The sequence below is a fragment of the Enhydra lutris genome, unplaced genomic scaffold (assembly GCF_002288905.1).
Source record: "Enhydra lutris kenyoni isolate GAN:26980312 unplaced genomic scaffold, ASM228890v2 scaffoldscaffold17, whole genome shotgun sequence".
NCBI classification, from domain to species: Eukaryota; Metazoa; Chordata; class Mammalia; order Carnivora; family Mustelidae; genus Enhydra; species Enhydra lutris.
In genome coordinates this window covers 22022604-22042051 of record NW_019154101.1, presented here as the reverse complement: position 1 = coordinate 22042051, position 19448 = coordinate 22022604, and the positions used below count along the sequence as shown (strand labels likewise).

Genomic DNA, 19448 nt, shown 5'->3' with positions numbered 1-19448 from the left:
ATCCACAATATCTGGTGGCCTGAATAACAAAGGAGAGGCTAGCCAAAGGAGGTCTAGGCTGATCAAAACACCAGCCGCATCCTTAGATCTCTTGTTAGGAACTAAAGTCATCCTGGCAACAGGGATATTAATCTCACCTATGAACTTCTAGGGCACTGGTTTTAGAGAAGAATTCAATCCAGGCACTCCATCTATGGAACCCCAGTAAGAAACTGAGGAGGGGAAACAGGACTGACTTGGTTACTGCTGCCATGTTCTGAGAGAATTGGGGTCACTCTGACAGCTTCTCTGAAGTTAAGGAGGCAACTTTACAATATGGTTGAGTTCCAGGGAGATGCTTTCCAACTCTCCACTAACCGCTACATACCCCACTTTCCCATTTGTGTCCACATATAAGCACACCCCTCTCCCACACTGTAGTGTACAGTGAGACATGCATTCAGCATCAGGGAGTTCAGACCTGCTTCTATCTCGTGGGACTGCTGGGAGCAAGTGTGTAGGAGGTGGTTTTAGCAAACTGCTAGGAAGTACAAAGCAACCTTATCCCTTGCTGCCTTCTCCCTGGAACTTAAGGCTGTTCTGTGAGTGCCCACAGTCTGTGGTATATCATCCCTACATCACCATCTCTTACTGTCCCTATAGGTGTTAACTACATCTATAGCCTGTTAACAGAGATGGTACCCGAGACCTCAGAAAGAGCATCCCCTGTACCTTCTTCCCCTCCCCTTTGATCCTGTTACTTGCATTATCTTTGTTGTACAAAGCTAGTTCTAAAAGAGGAAGGCCTGGGTTTCTTTGTTCATCAAGAGAACAAAGTCCTCCAACTACTGAGACAAGGAATTTTCTCCTATTTGTACCTTTGAAGCTGTGCTATTTAAACATGACACTGACAAGAAATCCAAACAAGCCAACCTTATTGTAGACAATTCTGTTGCATGCACATTCTTGAGCTTAGGAAAGAGTGTCTTTGGTAAGTTGGCCTGGATTTAAGAAAAAAAAATTTAGTTGGCTATTTTTAAGCATAACTGACTCAAACTCATAAAACAAGGGAAAATTCAGTGCTGAGCTTGGAATGTGTATTGGCCTGTATTTTGCAACCTTCTTTTCAAGCCGTGTGACAGAGTTGCGACACAGTTATTTAATCAGCTGCCAGAGAAGTTTGGTATGTCAATTTGGTAGCAAAGCCCTAATTCCAAATATTCACATTCACACACTCTTTGTAGCTATATTTGGGTAGAACTCCAGCCCACTTTCATCTGGTAGTCATGCTTTGGGTCAGATGCTCTAACTGAAGGTAAGGATTGAAGAGACAGTGGTAGAGCATATCAGAAAGTGAGAAAAGCTGTCCTTCAATGTTGATTTTCCGTGGTCCCTGCTGAGTGTTTGAGCTGAGCTGCTTATGTATCTATGTTAACAAACAAGACGTGATTTTTTTTAAGATTTTATTTATTTATTTGACAGAGATCACAAATAGGCAGAAAGGCAGGCAGAGAGAGAGAAAGGGAAGCAGGATCCCTGCTGAGCAGAGAGCCTGATGTGGGGCTCCATCCCAGGACCCTGGGATCATGACCTGAGCCGAAGGCAGAGGCTTTAACCCACTGAGCCACCCAGGTGCCCTTTGGTACATGATTTTATCAAAGGCTGACAAATAACATTTGTTCCTTTTTGAGGTTGTCCAACATAATGTACCGTGAAAGCCAAGTCAGCTCTTCAAATTCATGTTGAAAATACCTATCTTAACTTATCTATGCGTTTGAAAATTAAGAGGGTGTGAGGGGCAGAGAGAAGCGCATTGGTTTGCCCAGTGGCCTCAAATGGCTTATAAGGGAAGAGAATTCGAGAGCTTTTTTTTTTTTTTTTTTCCGAAAGATACCTTATAGAGTCTGTTATTTCTTAAAGTCAGAAAATTCTGCTTAGCATCTAGTTTATAATTTCCTTTCTTTATTTTCACAAATATGTGCAACTTTTGCACAATCCATGTCATTTCCTCTGAATCATGAATTCCTGGACAGACAAAACAGAGCTTGACTTTTTAAATAGAACAACCTATGTGGCAACCTAAATCAGTTCTTTAGAACTTCAGAGGGAGAATGTTACTTAACAAGTCAGCAAAATCCATTTATTCTGGATTTTAGATGACTCTTAGGAATCTGAGCAACTTTACCTGGGTGGGGGCGGGGGAGCATATCCGCTGAGGCACCAGGGCCACTACATGGAAGGTCTTAGCCTTATTCTAACTGCTTAGGCTCCATATAATGAAAATATCCACATGAAGCCCCCAAAGGAGGTAACTGATGGAAAGTTAGGATCCCCCAGCCTTGGATGCTATAAGCTCTTTGTTTGAAGTCCTGCTATTTGTAGAAAGTAGATGGATTCAAAAAAGCAAGGTAAACTCAGAACAGATAAGAAAGAATGAAGTTGTGGGACTCTTCCTGTGCAAAATATTTCAATGGCAACAGCATCAATAAAAGAATATGGTGTCAAGGCGAAGGACAGCCATTGGGGGTACTGTGTTTGCGTCTCTCGTGGATTTCCTGAGAGACCTTGGTGTGGGCCATGGGTCTGGCTGACTCTGCAGAGTGCTCTGATCACAATGTTCACAGGGCTGCCCGGAACTGTGGCTTTGGGCCTCGCTGTTTGTACCTCCATCTTTAGAGCCTTTACCATAGTCTTCCCACGTCATGATGACATATTTCTTCTCACTTGGGCACCAACCCATACATTTGGCACCCACCCAGACAATCTCCCATTCTCATCACCCCTCCTTCTCCCCATTTCATGTCCCATGAAACTGATTCTTTTCCCAAGCTCCAATCAAAGCTAACCTATATTTACTTGTTCCTCCCAGTCCTTTCTATGTGCTGGCTCTTCTTCTTCTTTTTTTTTTTTTAATTTATTTTCAGCATAACAGTATTCATTGTTTTTGTACCACACCCAGTGCTCCATGCAGTCCGTGCCCTCTCTAATACCCACCACCTGGTTCCCCCAACCTCCCACCCCCCCACCTCTTCAAACCCTTCGGATTGTTTTTCAGAGTCCATAGTCTCTCATTGTTCATCTCCCTTTCCAATTTCCCCCAAATGCCTTCTTTTATGTGCCAAGGTGGGACCAGCCAGTAACTGCTTCTTCTGTCAATAAAATGTTATTAGACAATTACAAACTGGAAATACACTACTACCACCTATTGGTGATAAATCTGACATTTCTGGTAGAAGACACAGGTGGGCCGGCAACTCGGCAACTCAGCAACTCAGCAACTCCCCAGGAAGGCAGGTGGGGAAGGGAAAGGGAGTAGGGACTTCTTGCTCTGTCTTTGGCTAAAGGGCATCTCCGCCCTGCTTTACTGCTGGAACTCCTCTGAGGGAGAAATGACTCGGGGTGGCCCTCTTGTGGTGGACCAGCATTCCTGAGGTTCTTTTCTGAAATAAGAGGTAACTCTAGAACAATAGGTCCCGTTATTAGTTATTATTTAGATTTTGTTCTCATCATTATCCAAAGCTCCCAAGTCAAGAATCTGTAAATAATATAATGAGGTGGAAAAACCAGTTTGAGAACAGTAAGCCAGATCTATCTCTAATTTTAAATAGCCCATAATCCTAAAATGTTTTATTGCTTTATTGTTTTATTTCTTCAGAACACAGACCAATACTTAAACAGAACAGTTCGTTTAAGATTGTTTCTTTTGAATATTTTTGTCATCTGGAAATGCCTGTACATAAGCCCCATGACAGATATGCTTGGCTAAAACCTCTGCTGACATGCCACTAACACTCAGAATAGAAGAGAGAGCCAGCATCCCATGATTCTAGGGGGAAAACATCCAGAACTGGGGAAAGAGCACATTTGCTGAAACACAACAATCTAAATATGTGACAATCTAATACTTTGTGTGTGACTCTCATAATCTTATAACCCAAAACAGATTCTTATAAGTATCAAAATTATATTGCTTTTGCTAAGACAGAATCCAAACCCTGTCATTCTTGGACTGAAATAACACAGGACCCAATTTGAGAGAACTAGCTATGGAACTTTGTAAAAATTAAGAAATCCTGGCCTCATCACCTGATTCCAAAGTCTGGGGGAATGTTCCAACTTTCATGATTTTGTTTTTTTTTTTAATCATTCTCTGAGTGATTGCAGGGTACAGCAAGGCTGGGAATTAACACTAAATTATGGTCCCCTTGATGGAATGCTGTGGGGACTAGGAGGAGAGTCTCTTCACATTTGTTTATAAGTTTATTTTTGGGTAGTGGACTACTCAGGATGTGGGCAGTCATGCCTAAGGTTACCTTTCAGGAATCATCAGCATTGACCAAGCTCATTGTGAAAAATGATTTGTCTTACTCTTCTTCTGGGCCTTAGGATCCAACAGTTTACCTCGTACAGAGTTGGTGCTCACAAATATTTGTTAAATGGAACATTAATTGGAGTGCCCAAGACCTCTCCCGAAAGAATGAAAGAGAATTTAAGGGTCAAGAGAGTTCTACTAAACAATCAATATCATGTATCATAAAACATTTTGAAAATTGCAAAAGACATTATTCCAGAAGGAAAGATTATTTTAAATGTATGCCCGATAATAGTCTCTACATTTTAATATGCATAAGAATAAGTTCAGTTTTTCAAATTCATCCCCTTTCCAATTGTTTCCATTTCCTTGTCAAGGAAAATAGAAATACGATACCCTTTCAACTGGTAAATATGTTTGAAGAGTAAAAGAAAAGGGACTTTAAAAAGTATGCAAACCAGAAGTCAGAAGCCACCAGCCTCATATACAGCCAGAGTTGCCATAGCATAAAGAAATTAAATAAATGACTGCTTTGCAAGGCTTCAAGATCATCATTCGATGAAAACTATAAATTAAATGTGTGCTAGCCTGCTAAAGGCAAAATTGGAACATTTATTCCCAGATATTCTTCAACCACCAAATTAAAACCCTTTATCTTTGCATTTGGACTCAAGATGCAGATTATCTCAGGACACAGGCCTCTGTAGGTAGGCAGTCATCAAGATAAATACTCTATTTGACTCCTATGTTATACTCGGAAGATGGAGTAGCCTCTCCCTCATGTGGACTTAAAAGACGGAATTTAGAAGTTGACAAGGCCAGAATTCAATGTCTCATGCCCCGAATCCTTTTCCCTTGAACTCCTTGGCATTTTAAACTTCAAGGCACTCCACCAAGAATGAGAAGACCGGGATTCTATTCCCGGCACTGCTAGTAAGTGGCTCTCTGACCTTGACCCGATGACGTACCATCAGGGCCTCCTTCCTCAGCTGTAAAATGAGAGGGTTGGCTAGATGATTTCAGAGGTTCTTTCTGGCTCTAAAATTCTCTACATCTAGAAACACCTGCCATGACATTTATGCACTCAATGTTCTTGTTTCACCCTTTCCAAAATGTTTTCGTCTGTGGTCTAAGATTATTATGCATATAGACCTCTTTAAATCCTTTTTGGGATTTTCCTTTTTGTATCTCGACACCTAACTGGTGTTGCTGCATTTACTTGACATGAAATGTTATTTTATTCATGTCCTCACATATTAGTTCTACATTGAGATAGGATTAGTATGGCACCAGATTTGCATGATTCTTCCAAATTCTCTCCAAGAGGCAGAGCAATGATTTGGGTCAATTTCATATTTGAAGGCATAAATATATAAATTGGTTTAAAAGCAATCTAGATTATACCACAAATTGCATTTTTGCCATAAAATTTTCAGCCATTCTTGACATCAGCTTGAAAATGTCAGGCACTTCAAGATATCCAGATATCCCTGAGGGGCTGAGTATACCAGCCTTGGTCTTTTTATGTACCTAGCAGTAGGAACTTTTCTTAAAGTTTTTTTAAAAATGTTTTTCGTGGAAAGATTCAAGAGCACCTGTACTGAATTTTTAATTGCCGTCCTGTCCTTTCATCATATATATTTGTGTATATAGCATGGAAATTGAACCTAATACATATAAAAATTATTCAACAAAAAGGGTTGGTAAACACTAGAATAAGTGATAGACGTGGGGTGAAACTCTTGTCAAAATTTCTAGTTTGGTTCTGCATAATTTCAGGTGAGTTTTACCATGACAAGAAGCAGATGAAGCACCTATGATAAATAATTACTAGGACTTCCATGAAGAGGGCATTGGAATTGATCCTGCTGAGTGACAGTACAGAGGATAGCCCAACATCATTTCTCCCATAACTTAGCCACATATTATCTGAAGTTCCAATAGGATTTAAAAACCAGTCTTAATTATATTTACAAAGGACACATGGAAATGAAGAGGTTCAGAGTGGAAGAAAGTGTAGGGGCAGAAATGTTACCAGATCATTCTGAATAGGTGCTTTGGGGCAATCCTTTTCCCCCACTCCAGGATTTTCCTCCTGTCCTGGTAAGGATAGAGGCAGGAATACGCTACCATTTTTGGGGTGCATGGCACTAAAAGTATCCCCTAACACTCTGACAACAACCTCAGGAAGTAAATATAAGTATCCCTTTACAGAAGAAACACACTCAAAATTTCACACAGATGAGTGGTGGCAGTAGGATGGCAACCAAGATCTCCATGACAAAATTCCCTGGCCTCCAGTTGGAGAAACAAGTTCCAAACCCTACTCCTCCACATGGGCATCTTTCTATGAACTTTGGGAAATTACTTTCTATCTCAGGGTTTTATCAGTAAGACTGGGTGAATAATATCAACAGATACATTTGCTATGAGCCTGAACTAGGATAAAGATACATTCCAAGTACTTAGTGCAGAGCTTTGCAGAGAGCTGCCTCTCCCTGAGTAATTGTTGTTATTGCTATAACCATTATGTTGTTATTGCTTTTGAAATCATGATGGCAGGCTTTTGAAACACAGCATGATTTCCTTCAATTGCACTAAAGTGCTACCATGAGCAGGTTATTATTACTGAACTTTTGAGCTCCCACAAAATTCTCATCAGGAACCATGCAAAAAAAAAAAAAAAAATCATGTGAAAGTGAATGTGTAATGTTTTAATGACCACGCAGGAAATTCTTCAGACTTGAGGGTAAGATCTTAGTATTTAAACCTTTAACAGGCTTATTTGCCGAAATACACACAAAATTGTTTTAGACACTTTCTTATAACTCATTTAAACCGAACATGAGCAGAGGCATGCGTGTACAAGTTCATGCACAACCTGGAAATGTTGCCAAGAAGGCATCTCTCCCAGTATTTCCAGGATAGATTGATTTGGCCATGGTCTAGGGGGCCCCTCCATATACTCGGGCTGCGGTATACCTCAGCTGAAAGCAAGCACATGGGTATCTCGTGGTGGTGGTTGTTGTTTTCTTCCCATGATAAATATCATTCCTTCCCATGGTCTCTGACTTCCTCTCGTGGGAAGACATCACTATACAGAGAGCAAGCTGTCATAGAAACGTGAAGCGTATGATGTTGGTCTTTCCCTATGTCCCACTTCCACTTTATTTAAAGTCAGACATTTGATACGTTTTCACAAATCTCTGGAGACGGCTCCCGGTGTTGTTCTGCCACATCCAGACACCTACTTGTCAAGGCACTGAAGAGGGCTTTCTGACTCTAGCTGAAAAAAGGAAAGAGAGAGGTATGCAAGGAGATAATTCTTGCCTATAAAAACTGAGTTGACTTTTCCAAATGAAATCTAAAATTGGCCATTGTCATTGTGTGATATTAACACCAGCTCTTTTGGCAAGTTTGAAAATACTGGGCTCCATTATAAAAGCTAAAAATGTCCTGGACCTGGAGTTGTTTACCCAGAGTATGAGCCGCTCTAAAGTTACAGAGCTCTGGTTGGAAGACTGGCTTGAAGGCCGCCTCCAAGTAACTGACGTCACAGTCGTCTCAGCTGCTGCTGTGACACCGAGCTGAGCAGCTTTTTGATTTGTGAAAGGGCTGAAGGTTTCTAAGGGACTTGTCAGTGCTGCTCTGTTGAATGGTTGGACAGATTTTGCACTCCCATTTCTTGCAAAGAAGCAAGATACATCGAGCTGAGACTTTCGTCTTTAAAACAACAAAACCTAGCTATCCTTCCACTGCTAGTTGTGGTGGAACATCCGTAGGATTTCTCCCCAGAGCAAAAAGGTATGTTTCTTTCTATCAAGTGACTCATTATGGCAAAATATAGAGGGGCTGCTGCTGATGTGACTTAAACTCCGGACACTGTTTAAGTGGAGGGTTAGTTCAACATCTGCCTCTTTCATTGTCTGTGTCTGGGCTTAAAAACAGCGAGCAGGGTGGAGTAGCGGATTTTATTGACTCCCAGGGAAGCAAGGTTCAGCTGCTGTGGGTGGATTTCCCAACTCAGAGCTGACAGCGACATCCACCCTCTGAAACGGTCTTTTTCAAGCACTGCTTCTCATTACTTCGAGCAGTACTTCACCTACTGTGGAATTTCATTAAATGTATTTACGAGAATGCTGTTTTTCATCAGGATGAAGACTGTTTACATTTACCGAGTAAAGTTCACACTCCTGGAGATTGTTGGTATTTGAAAATTACAATGAAAAATAAATGTAGTTCATTCAAGATGATGGTTTGCTCACTCCATGACTAGTGCTTTTGTAATCTGAGTGGAAATGAGTGCCATTCATAACCTGTGAATCTGTGGTTAGCTGGGAATCTTACACTACGTCTTCTGTTGTTTAAGTTGATGGATTTTGGGTACTTACTTATCCATGACAGAAGTTCCTTTCGAAAGTTTTCTAAGTTAAGAAAAGTAAAATCAGCGTGTCTTTATCTAGGAAGCTTTTTTTCTTTCTTTTCTTTTTTTCTTTCTTTTTTAATCCTGGATGTTTTCTAGCATGAGTGTATAACTGAAGAAAAACAAGGAAAGAGAAGGTAATCAAATGAGAAGTCAAGGATTTCTTCAGAATTGCATGTAGCATTATTGCTTTGGCCTTTTTGAAACATGAGGAACATGGTGAAATAAAAATAAACAGCAATGAGAAAATACTCCTTTTTGCCCTGCATGAAATCAAATCGTGGTTGTCTTTGAAAGATGCACTTGCATCTTTCAACAATAGGGGAGGAGTAAGGTCTTAATTTGTTGAAATGATGCAAGTGATTTGTAACAGCCTGGAGAAAGAGCTAGAGAGTCTTGGAGGCTAATGGTGCCTAACGCCAATGGGTGTGGGCAGAGGAATTCCTCATCCCTCAAGGTTAAAGAGAAGCAAAGCATTTCTAGGGCCAATGATTTTGCTAGGAATTGTGAGATTGATTGTACCTACTGTGTGTAGCATTCCTACATTCCTTTGTAACCTCCTACAAATGAAAAACCTTTGATTATATGAAAAGTAGCATCTTTAGAAAAAAGAAATAGGAGAGCAAGAAACAAATACTCAGAACAAAAATTTCAGAAGAGAGAAGTAGCCATAGGGTCAGCACCCGTAACACTGTTTCATTTGTCTGGCTGACGTCCAGTTTCCAACAGCGGGGAGAGGGGGATGGTGGTTAAAATAGTAATGACCAAAGTATAGGAAGATTGGAGCTCTCCTCAGAAAAAGTGTTACCATGACCAAATTGAGACTGATTTGGGAAATTAATTTTTTGTGAGGTTCCTGAGTTTCTCTTAAATGCTGCATGCTTATAGGGCAGAAGATAAGCAGAACTATTTCCCACCCCATCACCATGCTTGGGCTACCCACTCCCAACCCAGCAATTCTGGCTTCCTGCCTTAGCCTCAGGGACTCAGAAGTAGGTTACATAGATTATATAATGCTACCTTAGCCTTGTCGAGGAAAGGACACATGCATGACTAATGCAGTTCACTCGATCCTTTTATATTTGCTCTAATAAACTTGTATTCTGAATGAAATTCTGCATGAAGCGAAATGATACAGAGTTGGAGACAGAGAGGGATGTAGATGGCTCAAATCCTTCCTCCTCTCCCACATAGATGCCAATATCCATGGGCGAAAAATGTGACAACTAGGAACAAAGAGAACTTTTGTATTTGCCTCAGTAGAGAGCACTGAAATGGAGTTTTAGAATCTGCTGAACCACTTTACCCTGTAACTTCTCATGATAGGACATTATGTTCCTACAAAGTTGCCCTATTACTTGGAATTTTTTTTAATATTTAAGGAGAATTATAATAAAAGCAGTTTAATGTAAGATTTGTCTATTCAAATTTTTATTAACAATAAAAAAAAGTTGCCTAAATGTTCAATTTGCCATGTATTCTTAAAATATTTGAAAAATACTGATGGCAAAAGAAAGTCATTGAAAATATGAGAGTCTGTAAAATTAGATTTGTTCCTATTAATTTTCTAATTAAAGGTGAAAATTGTAAGTTTTATTCCAGAGAAAGAAAACATAAAGAAGGAAAAATGAAGGCAAGGAAGGAGGGAGGGAGGGAAGAAAAGAAAAAGGGAAGGATGGAAGGAAGAAACCAAGAAACAGGCATTTACTGAACACCCACTAGGATTCAAAACCATGTGAGGCACTTTTATTAAGCGTTCTCCCTGTTTTGTTCATGTAATCCTCACTACTACTCTTTGGACCCCATTGTATTTCTGGAGGGGAAAGCAATAAATTCAGTCATATTACGTTTGACATTTATGACATGACATAGATGCTAGGAAGACAACATAAATCCTCCCACAAAATTTGGCACAGATATTGCTCTATAGGAATTTTCTTTCAAAGGCTTGCTTTTGATCCATAGCCATTACATTTCCTGGCACTAGATACTGCTCTGGCCATGGAAAGGAGAAGCTCTGTAGATTGGCCCTCATCCAAAGTAAGTGATGAGTTTGGCTGTTCACAGTTAAGTGCAGGACTCTGTCTGCTTTGGCAACATTACCTGGGTTCATGTATAATGCTGTTACAAAAAGCAAGCCTGAAGTAGTTTTCCTGGATGACCTTCAGGTAGGTTTTAAAAAAAAAAAAAAAAGAATAATCTGACACCTTTTAGCCTTGGTCTGGAAGTGATTCAGGAAGAAGAGTTATCAATAGAAAGAAAAATTGGAGGGATGCCTGGGTGGCTCAGTCAGGTAAGCATAGGCCTTGGGCTCAAGTCATGAGCTCAGGGCCTTAGGTTCTCAGCAGGAAGCCTGCTTCTTCCCCACCCCCCACCCTGCTCCTGTTCTCTCTCTTTCTCTCTCTCTCTCATAAATCAATAGAATCTTAAAAAAAAAAAAAAAAAAAGGATAGTTTAGAAAAGGGAAAGAAAATTGGGGCCATTTGCTATGTAACTATAGGAGAAACTTTGTGAAGATTTCTGAATATTTCCTGTGCTTAGAAACAGGACAAAACATGGGCTGTCATAACACCTTTCCAGGTAGCTTGAAATTAATCTGCTCCCTTTCTATAATTTTCTTGGTTACCTTTGCAGCTGCCTCTTGAGGTCTTAAACCATTCCACTCTCCCTAAGAAACCACAGTGTTAAGTACCTAGTGTAAGCAAGAGAGTTTCATTTCACAGTCAATTACATATAGCTTCAAAGCAGTCTGCCAGTCAAAAAATAGGCACTGTGCATTTCCTGTGAAGAGTTAGTAGATGAAACTAAAAGATTACTAGATAATCAAGATTAATGACAGATCTACCAAAACAAACAGAAAACAAGATTGTGTATATTCTTTACTATCTTCGTTTTGTTAGATCTTCATTAATGTATTTATTTTAGGCAACTTGCTTTGGGTACTGTGGTCACTGGTCACTGGCTCACAGGTGTGGAAGGTAGCAAAAGGACAATAGGATGGACAGAGGAGATGGAACATGAGACTAGAAAAACAGCATGGCTAAGTGGATAAAATGAGACATGAGAGCATCTCAGACCTGAAATTAGCTTCTTTTCTTTACTGAATTAGTCACAGTATTAAGACTGTCAAAGAAATAGGTAAAAATGACAAAGGCTCTGTAGCAAATTGTTTATGAGAATGACAATGTAGATCGCAATATTTATGGGCTGTTTTTGAAGGTAGAGCCCTGTCTAGGGCACTCATTTTTTTTTATCCTTATTAGTCTGTTATAATTCATTGACAGATTGCAGCTCAAAAAATATGTTTGGAGCAGTTTACCCCTTGGATATGCATGTTCAGAACAGTCTGATAAAAATGAAATTAGTCTTCAATGTTTATCTTACATTTGGGACGCGAAATACACGGTCATCTTCTGCCACTACAAAATGGGGCTTGCTAAGTAGTTATGTCGGCTTCATGCCACAGCTCCGATACCCAAACAGCTGTTGACTTTGGGGTCACTGTGTTCGTAATTAGCATTAGCAGCCACCTGGTAAATTAACACATTTCGGTCATGGCCCAGATAACCAAAGAGCTAGACTTCCAATAGCCATCATTATCTTCAGTGGTGATTCAGACATTTTAAATACTCTTTTCCACCCACTAAAAAGTATCAGTCTGCCTTTTTTTTCTTTTTTTTTTTTTCCTTTTTTTTTTTTTTTTTTTTTTTAAGTAGACTTTATACCCAACGTGGGGCTTGAACTTACAACATTGAGATCAAGAGTCAAACACTACACCAAACAAGCCAGCCAGGTCCCCATATGCCCTTCTTAATAGAAATTATTTTTGGTAGAAGTCAGACCATGATTTTTTAAAGGAAGAACTAGAGAAAATGTGTAGATTTCTCAAACGATGTTGCCTACCGTGTGTTATATAATCTTTGTAACAACCCTTTAAGTAGCATCCATTTTAATGTAAATAAATCTCAGAGATTTTAGATGACATATAACAGAATTACTGATCTGGTATTTTAAGTTGCATCTTCAGAGGTGCCTGAGTGGCTCAGTCAGTTGAGCGCCCAACTTGTGATTTCAGTTCAGGTCAAGATCTCAGGGTCATGAGATGAAGCCCTGCGTTGGGCTCTGTGCTGAGCATGGAGCCTGCTTAGATTCTCTCCCCCTGCCCCCTTCCAACCACACACACGTGCCATCCAAATAAATAAATAATTGTTAATTAAATAAATTGCATCTTCAAAGCCTAAATATGCACACTCGAAATGCTAGAAATCTAATTATTTCAGTCACTGCTTAATGTGATCAAGGATATCCTTGCAAATGGAGCAGTGTTTTCTTCAGTGCTCTGTATTCAATAGGCTAAACAGATTGTGGTATACGGTCCATTAGAAGAAAATCAGAGCATGTGGTTCCCAGGATGGCTTTGTTGCTTTTACATTTTACTTGATGAACTAAAATAATGAACATATTTTTATGATTCAGTTTAGTTTTTTGCTGCTATGTCAGTCCCACCCAGATTGACTACCAATTCAGGGGTCTTATCATTACAGTCCTCACGTTTGTCATGGGCTTGCGACTCTGAATATAAATGGAGACTGTGATCCTGTACTACTCAGGACTTCAATTCACAGAAACACACAATCCGGTTGCATCAAAACAGGAGTAATTCTGTTGCAGCAGAATCTACCACAGTTGTATGGATAGGACAGACCACCCAGTGGAATTTCATACTTCTACTCTTAGGTAGTTACACAAAATTTCCATCTTTAGATTAGGTGGTTGGTTAAAGGAATGCTTACATCTTACATATGCATTTAAATATAATTTTGCTGACTTGTTTCAGAAAGGGGGAAAAACCCATTTGAGAAAGGGGGTAAAAACCATTTGGACAATACTTACTTTTTGACTGTGTTAATTCTTTTTTTCGTTGTTTCTTTCTTTCTTTGTTTCTTTCTTTCTTTGTTTCTTTGTTTCTTTGTTTCTTTCTTTCTTTCTTTTTTTTTTTTTATTAATTAAGTAGGCTCCAACATGGAGCCTAGTGCAGGACTTGAACTCACCAACCCTGAGTCAGTGACTTAGTCGACTGAACCACCCAGGTGTCCCAACTGTGTTAGTTCTTCTTAAGCAGATTGTTAATCATCTTCTGTCTTAAGTATGATTTTCCTATAGTTTGTTTATGTCGATGGCTCTTAACTAAGTTATAACATGTTTCCAAAAAGCAAATGGATTTGGAACTCTTTCTCCTTATGTTTATATTAGGCTTTATTTTAAAGGCAAGTGAGACTGCTTTGAATAAAACAACTCCAAGCTTCCAAGAAACAGTTGAGAAGACAGAGACAAGCAGAAATACCCCTTCACTAACACTCACACGGTTGCCATGGACCTGCATAAGCAGTGGGAGAACACAGAGGCTAACTGGCACAAGGAAAAGATGGAATTACTGGACCAGTTTGACAACGAAAGGAAGGAATGGGAGAGTCAATGGAAAATCATGCAGAAGAAGATAGAAGAGGTACAAATTGATTTGTTTTGAATACGTTGAAACTGAAAGCTCAGAATGAAAATTCTGTTTGAGATTCTGTTGTACTGGAAACTATTTCTGTTTTCCTTATTCTACCTAAGAGATGCACATCGAGTCTCAATGACATTTACTAGACCAAAAATAGCAGAACCTTATCCAGTGGTATTGAAGAGACTAGGTGTTTTTTTTTTTTTTAATATAACCCTGAATGAAAATTAAGAACTTAAATGTCACTCTAAAGTGTAGCAATTTATTATTTTCTGACTAAAGTGACTTGGTATCAAAAATGAGCTGTTTTTAAAAAATGAGTTTTGGTTATTGTTTTTGTTTTTGCATGAATTTTCAAGCACAAGGCCCAGGAGGAAAATGTAAGAAAAATGTAATTGGTGGAACATATATTAGCAAAATTACAATTGGGCTTTAAAATACAGATCTTTCCTGAAATGATTTATGAATCATGTCTACTAAAGGAAATTACATATTAGATAATTCAGCATAATGGAGAGGAGTGTCGTATATCAAAATGGTGGTGGACATGATATTTATTCTGGCAGAATGTGCCACATTTATTGGCACATTTGTTAAGAAAAGGGTTATGAAAAACAACATGTCATGACTCTGACACAAATAGTCATTTTATCCCCATTAACCATCCCTCCCTGTTGGCCCAGGAATACTTTCTTCAAGTATTTACATTGATGTATTTTTGAGCTGGTTTCAACTGAAAATTATTTCTACTAATCTTGCTTTCTTCTAGTGCCATCCATGTTGTCATGTGGTTTGTGCACGTTGCCAAAGTGATACTTTTAACAGACTCCTTGGCCTATATTCACAGGCTATCAAAGCTGGTGCTTTATGTGTTTATAGTATAAATATTTTTCTTATTAACAACCATGTAATTGCTTGTGAATAAAATACAAATCGGCACACTACAAGGAAAAATTAAAAAGAGTAACTATTCAACTCTTCCTGTAACAGAGCTGAGAAGGCAGACATGTAGTGTGCTCATACCTCTGTAGTTTGGAAAGGATGTTTTGCTTATTCTCTTAACTCCTCTTTATCCAAAGACTAAGGGTGGATGAAAACAAGGAGATGTCTAAGTCAAATCAGAATCCAAAACTCCAAACAGAAACCTGAAGTCATGGGTCATTGTTTCCCAAAGGTTTGGAAGACCAGATAATTCTAGCATCTAAGCAAAAAAATAAAAAATTAAAAAATTAAGGAGTCAGGATTAGTCTAGCCAATTGTTTAAGCAATAGAGCTAAAATAATCTGCTGTCTGGTGAGACATTGTATTGTTGTATTGTCAAATAATTATTCTCACAACTCCGAAGATTCTATCTACGGTAAATATTAGCCTTTTTGATGAGCAGTCATTAAATGTGTTTTAAACATAGGATGATAGTTTGTAGAAATACTGTTCTTTCTGCATCAAGGAGATAGAAGGCTGTAATATTTTTTCTTCATCTTGGATAGTAGCCATGGTGCTATTTGTGTCTTGCCTGAAATATACAGCCCCACTGCTGGGAGTATGTTTGCATAATGTGTTTCCCCGGAATATCCATAGATAATGTTCTTTCATACCTGAATAATAGCATTGTACTCCCTTTATCATACTAATACATATTTCTTTTCCACTACCAGCTTTGTAGCCCATAAGAATGTACCTTTAATATATCCGTCTTATAGGCTACAAACGAGGGTAGAAAAATTTGAGGAAAACAGGAAGAAAGTATCCTCACATGTCCGAGAATCCAGAATTTTTTTAAACTTAAATTAAACATTAACATTTGAAAAAAATTATAACATTCCGTGAGCATAATAGACTGTATTTGTTTAACATATATCACTAAATTGTGCGTATTAAGTCAGACACAAGTTATTAATCCATGTACTAGAGAATTGTGGGTTCCCAAATGTGCACATGTGATTTGGTTCCAAGAGATCTCTTCCAGTGGGAGGATCCAGTGTTGAGTGTTAAGACAAATGCTAATGGCTCTTTGCTCAGCCACTATCCACAATCATTGCACTGTTATTGCAAAACCCAGATGTATTTGGAAACCTGGAGTAATCCAGATAGAAACCCTAAATAGAGGTCTTGGCTTCTGGAATTCTTTTTCTTTCTTTCTTTTTTTTAATCACATTGCAGTCTTTTCTGCTTGTCATCTTTGTTCAAATGATCAGAACCATAAACAAGTGCTGAGTATGAAGTAACACAGATTTTCTTGTACAAAATAACTTTGTTTTCTATCAATAAGGTATTATTTGTTTATCTGTATCTCATTTAAATCCTAAGAGAATTTAAGATGGTATATAAAATTTTACATAAGGTAAAGTATTTCAGAACAAAACAGAACAAAAAGATGAGTTGAAGACAGGAGGAAGGATCTCATGTGAATTACATGCAGCAAGTCTATCTTTGTAGTAACAAAAATTAGAAGTTGCATGTTTCTCAGTATTCAGAAGACAAAGGCAAACCTGTTTCCCAGGAATAGTACCTTTGTCCCTGATTTTGAAAATAAGGCAGTTTTGTTTTTACCCATAGCTCCTTAAAAAGCAGACAGTGTCACCATAAGCATCCTTAGATTTAACATAAAGTTTTGAGGGTTGCTTTGTATCAGATCTCTCAAGGTCAGCCCAAATCATAATGCCCACAAGAGCTCAGAACAAGTAATTTTATGAGGACAAAAATGATTGCTCCATGGCTATAATTTGATGCTATCCTGAGATCATCCAATGATAGATGTGTATCTATGGAAATATATGTACTGTATAGACTTCAGCCACCAACTCAGCATAGTGCTTCTCTCTGAGGTGTGAGTAAATATTGAACAGGAGTATTGTCCTCCTTGAATAGATATAGGTTGTGGCCATAAAATGTAGTCATTTGCTTAAATAGTTATCCGAAAAACTCCTTTGAAATTTGCCAAGCTTTCCCACAGCTCAAGCCTAAAGAGGAAGGCTACTTACTTCCTATATTTAGGGGTGAGTTGTGTGAGTGCCTGCAGGTTAAACTAAACTCTCATCAAGAGATAATTTAGGATCCACTTTAACAGACTAATAAAAGATGGAAGCCTTAGAGTTCTCATATCACAAAGGACAGGTCACATGTGTTTTAATCAGGAGAAGAAATCTTTTTATTTTTTTAAGATTGTATTTATTGATTTAACAGAAAGACACAGCAAGAGAGGGAACACAAGCAAGGGGAGTGGGAAAGGGAGAAGCGGGCTTCCCGCAGAGTAGGGAACCCGATGCGGGGCTTAATCCTAAGGCCCTGGGATCATGACCTGAGTTGAAGTCAGACGCTTAATGAGAGCCACCCAGGTACCTGAGAAAGCTTTTTTGGGGGAGAAAAAAAATCTCTTCTTAAAAAAAAAATCTCATTGGTACCTAGCAATACCTTAGTAACACCAACATATCTTCCAATGGAAACATCCTTCAGCTGCACAATGTCCACTTGGGGAGTGGAATGAACTGGAACATTACATGATATTGTCAACTGTTTAGACACTTCGCCATTGGCATGCAAGTAGAATCATATATTTTTAAAACATCACTTTAGTTTCAGTTAAACCAGATTTTATTTATTTATTTGACAGAGAAAGAGAGATATAGTGAGAGAGGGAACAGAATCAGGGTGAGTGGGAGAGAGAGAATCAGGCTTCCTGCCAAGCAAGGAGCCCAAAGCAAGACTCAATCCCAAGATCCCGGGATCAAAACATGAGCTGAAGGCAGACACTTAACGACTGAGCCACCCAAGTACCCCTGACTGATCAGATTTTAGAAGCACTACTCAGAAGCATGAGCATTAATACCCCAGGGTAGTTAGTATATCATGATATGGCAAAGAAAACTCAAAATAGTGTGCTTGGTATGAAAAATATTGACCAAGTAAATTAGGAGGAGAAAAAAGCTTTATCTTTGTTTTCTTTGCAGCTTTGCCATGAAGTAAAGCTTCGGAGGAAAATCAACATGAATGAACGTGCTAAGATCATCAGTCACGATCGCGAGAAAGCAATTCGAGATAAAGTGCTGGAATCTCCAAATGACCCCAGTTCAGGGCGATGTGAATTTACAGGGATAAATCACAGGGATGGTCTGGAAAAAGAAAATAAAACAGAGCAGAGCTTACTCTGTGAGGGAAATCAAATGTGTAAGGAACAAAAAGCAACAAAAAAATCACAAGTAGGGTTTATGGATCCTTTGGCCACACAGAACCAAAAAGATTGTGAGGCCTGCCCTGGTCCGAGGACTTGGAGGGAAGAGAGCAGGAGGTGTTCTGGGGCCCTCAACTTGGTAAGTAAGACTGTGATTGGCCTAGAACTGTTCCTAAAGAAATATTTACATTTCAAAGTGCTAACGTGCTGTTGCTTGTATGTGTAAAGGCTCTTGAAGAACTTGCCAAAGTTAGTGAAGAGTTATGCAGCTTTCAAGAGGAAATCCGAAAGCGGTCCAACCACAGAAGGTGGGCTGATACATCTATGATTATTTTCTATGAGAAAATCAAGACAAATATTGTTTTCAGTGAATGAATCCAAAGTGCCTCCTCTTCATACTTGGTTCGTGTGAATTAACCATGAATTATTAAAGGGTTATCTTAGATAGGAGATAAAAACTTTAATTGAATATTTCTCTGCTTACTAATTCTCAAACCAAATCTTCTCATTGTCTCCATAATTTGACTGTGAGGAATACTGCACACTTTTGGTGTTAGGTTAAGGGACACTTTCCAGAATAACAAGTATCTTCTTGTGTAGTTCTTTCTCATCTTGAGTGTTGGCTGGTGGACGAGTACACAACGGGGCTAATCCAATTTAAAATATCTTCAGATTTAACGATGTGGAGTTTTAATTATATAATGATGTTCTAGTGGAGTATTTAATACTTAAGTCATTTATTTCTCTACATTTACTATGTATATAATGGAAGCATACATAATTCAAAACAACCTATTTTAAGTATGCATACACACATATACAATGAGAGTAAATGGTGCTATTTCAGTTTAGAAGCACCTATATAATTATAAAAGTAAGTTTTCACCAAATTAAAAAAATAAATTGGAATTGTCTACAAGGTAAGTAAAGATGGATTGTTCTAGGATCAACATTTATCTCCTAGTGAAGGAGTGTGTTCCTCTTGGAAACAGCAGCAGTGTTTCTCTTAGCTCTTAGGAATACCCTTAGTTCTCTTTAGCTCTTAGGAAGCTCAGAAAGAATT

The 19448-nt window shown here is 38.7% G+C and overlaps 2 protein-coding genes across 2 annotated transcripts in view; both read left to right on the top strand.

Moving 5' to 3' along the window:
- LOC111147703 (SOGA family member 3) overlaps positions 1–19448 on the top strand; it is a 76080-nt gene that overhangs the window by 50845 nt on the left and 5787 nt on the right. The window contains exons 8-10 of the mRNA XM_022503936.1: positions 13982–14220; positions 18165–18524; positions 18614–18693. The gene's annotated coding sequence lies outside the window, so the exon portion shown is untranslated. The remainder of the gene's footprint in view (positions 1–13981; positions 14221–18164; positions 18525–18613; positions 18694–19448) is intronic.
- Positions 1–19448, top strand: part of LOC111147704 (KIAA0408 ortholog) — a 29980-nt gene that overhangs the window by 4745 nt on the left and 5787 nt on the right. Inside the window, exons 2-4 of the mRNA XM_022503937.1 lie at positions 13982–14220; positions 18165–18524; positions 18614–18693. Coding sequence (XP_022359645.1) covers positions 14086–14220; positions 18165–18524; positions 18614–18693 — 575 coding nt within the window. The 5' untranslated portion in view covers positions 13982–14085. The remainder of the gene's footprint in view (positions 1–13981; positions 14221–18164; positions 18525–18613; positions 18694–19448) is intronic.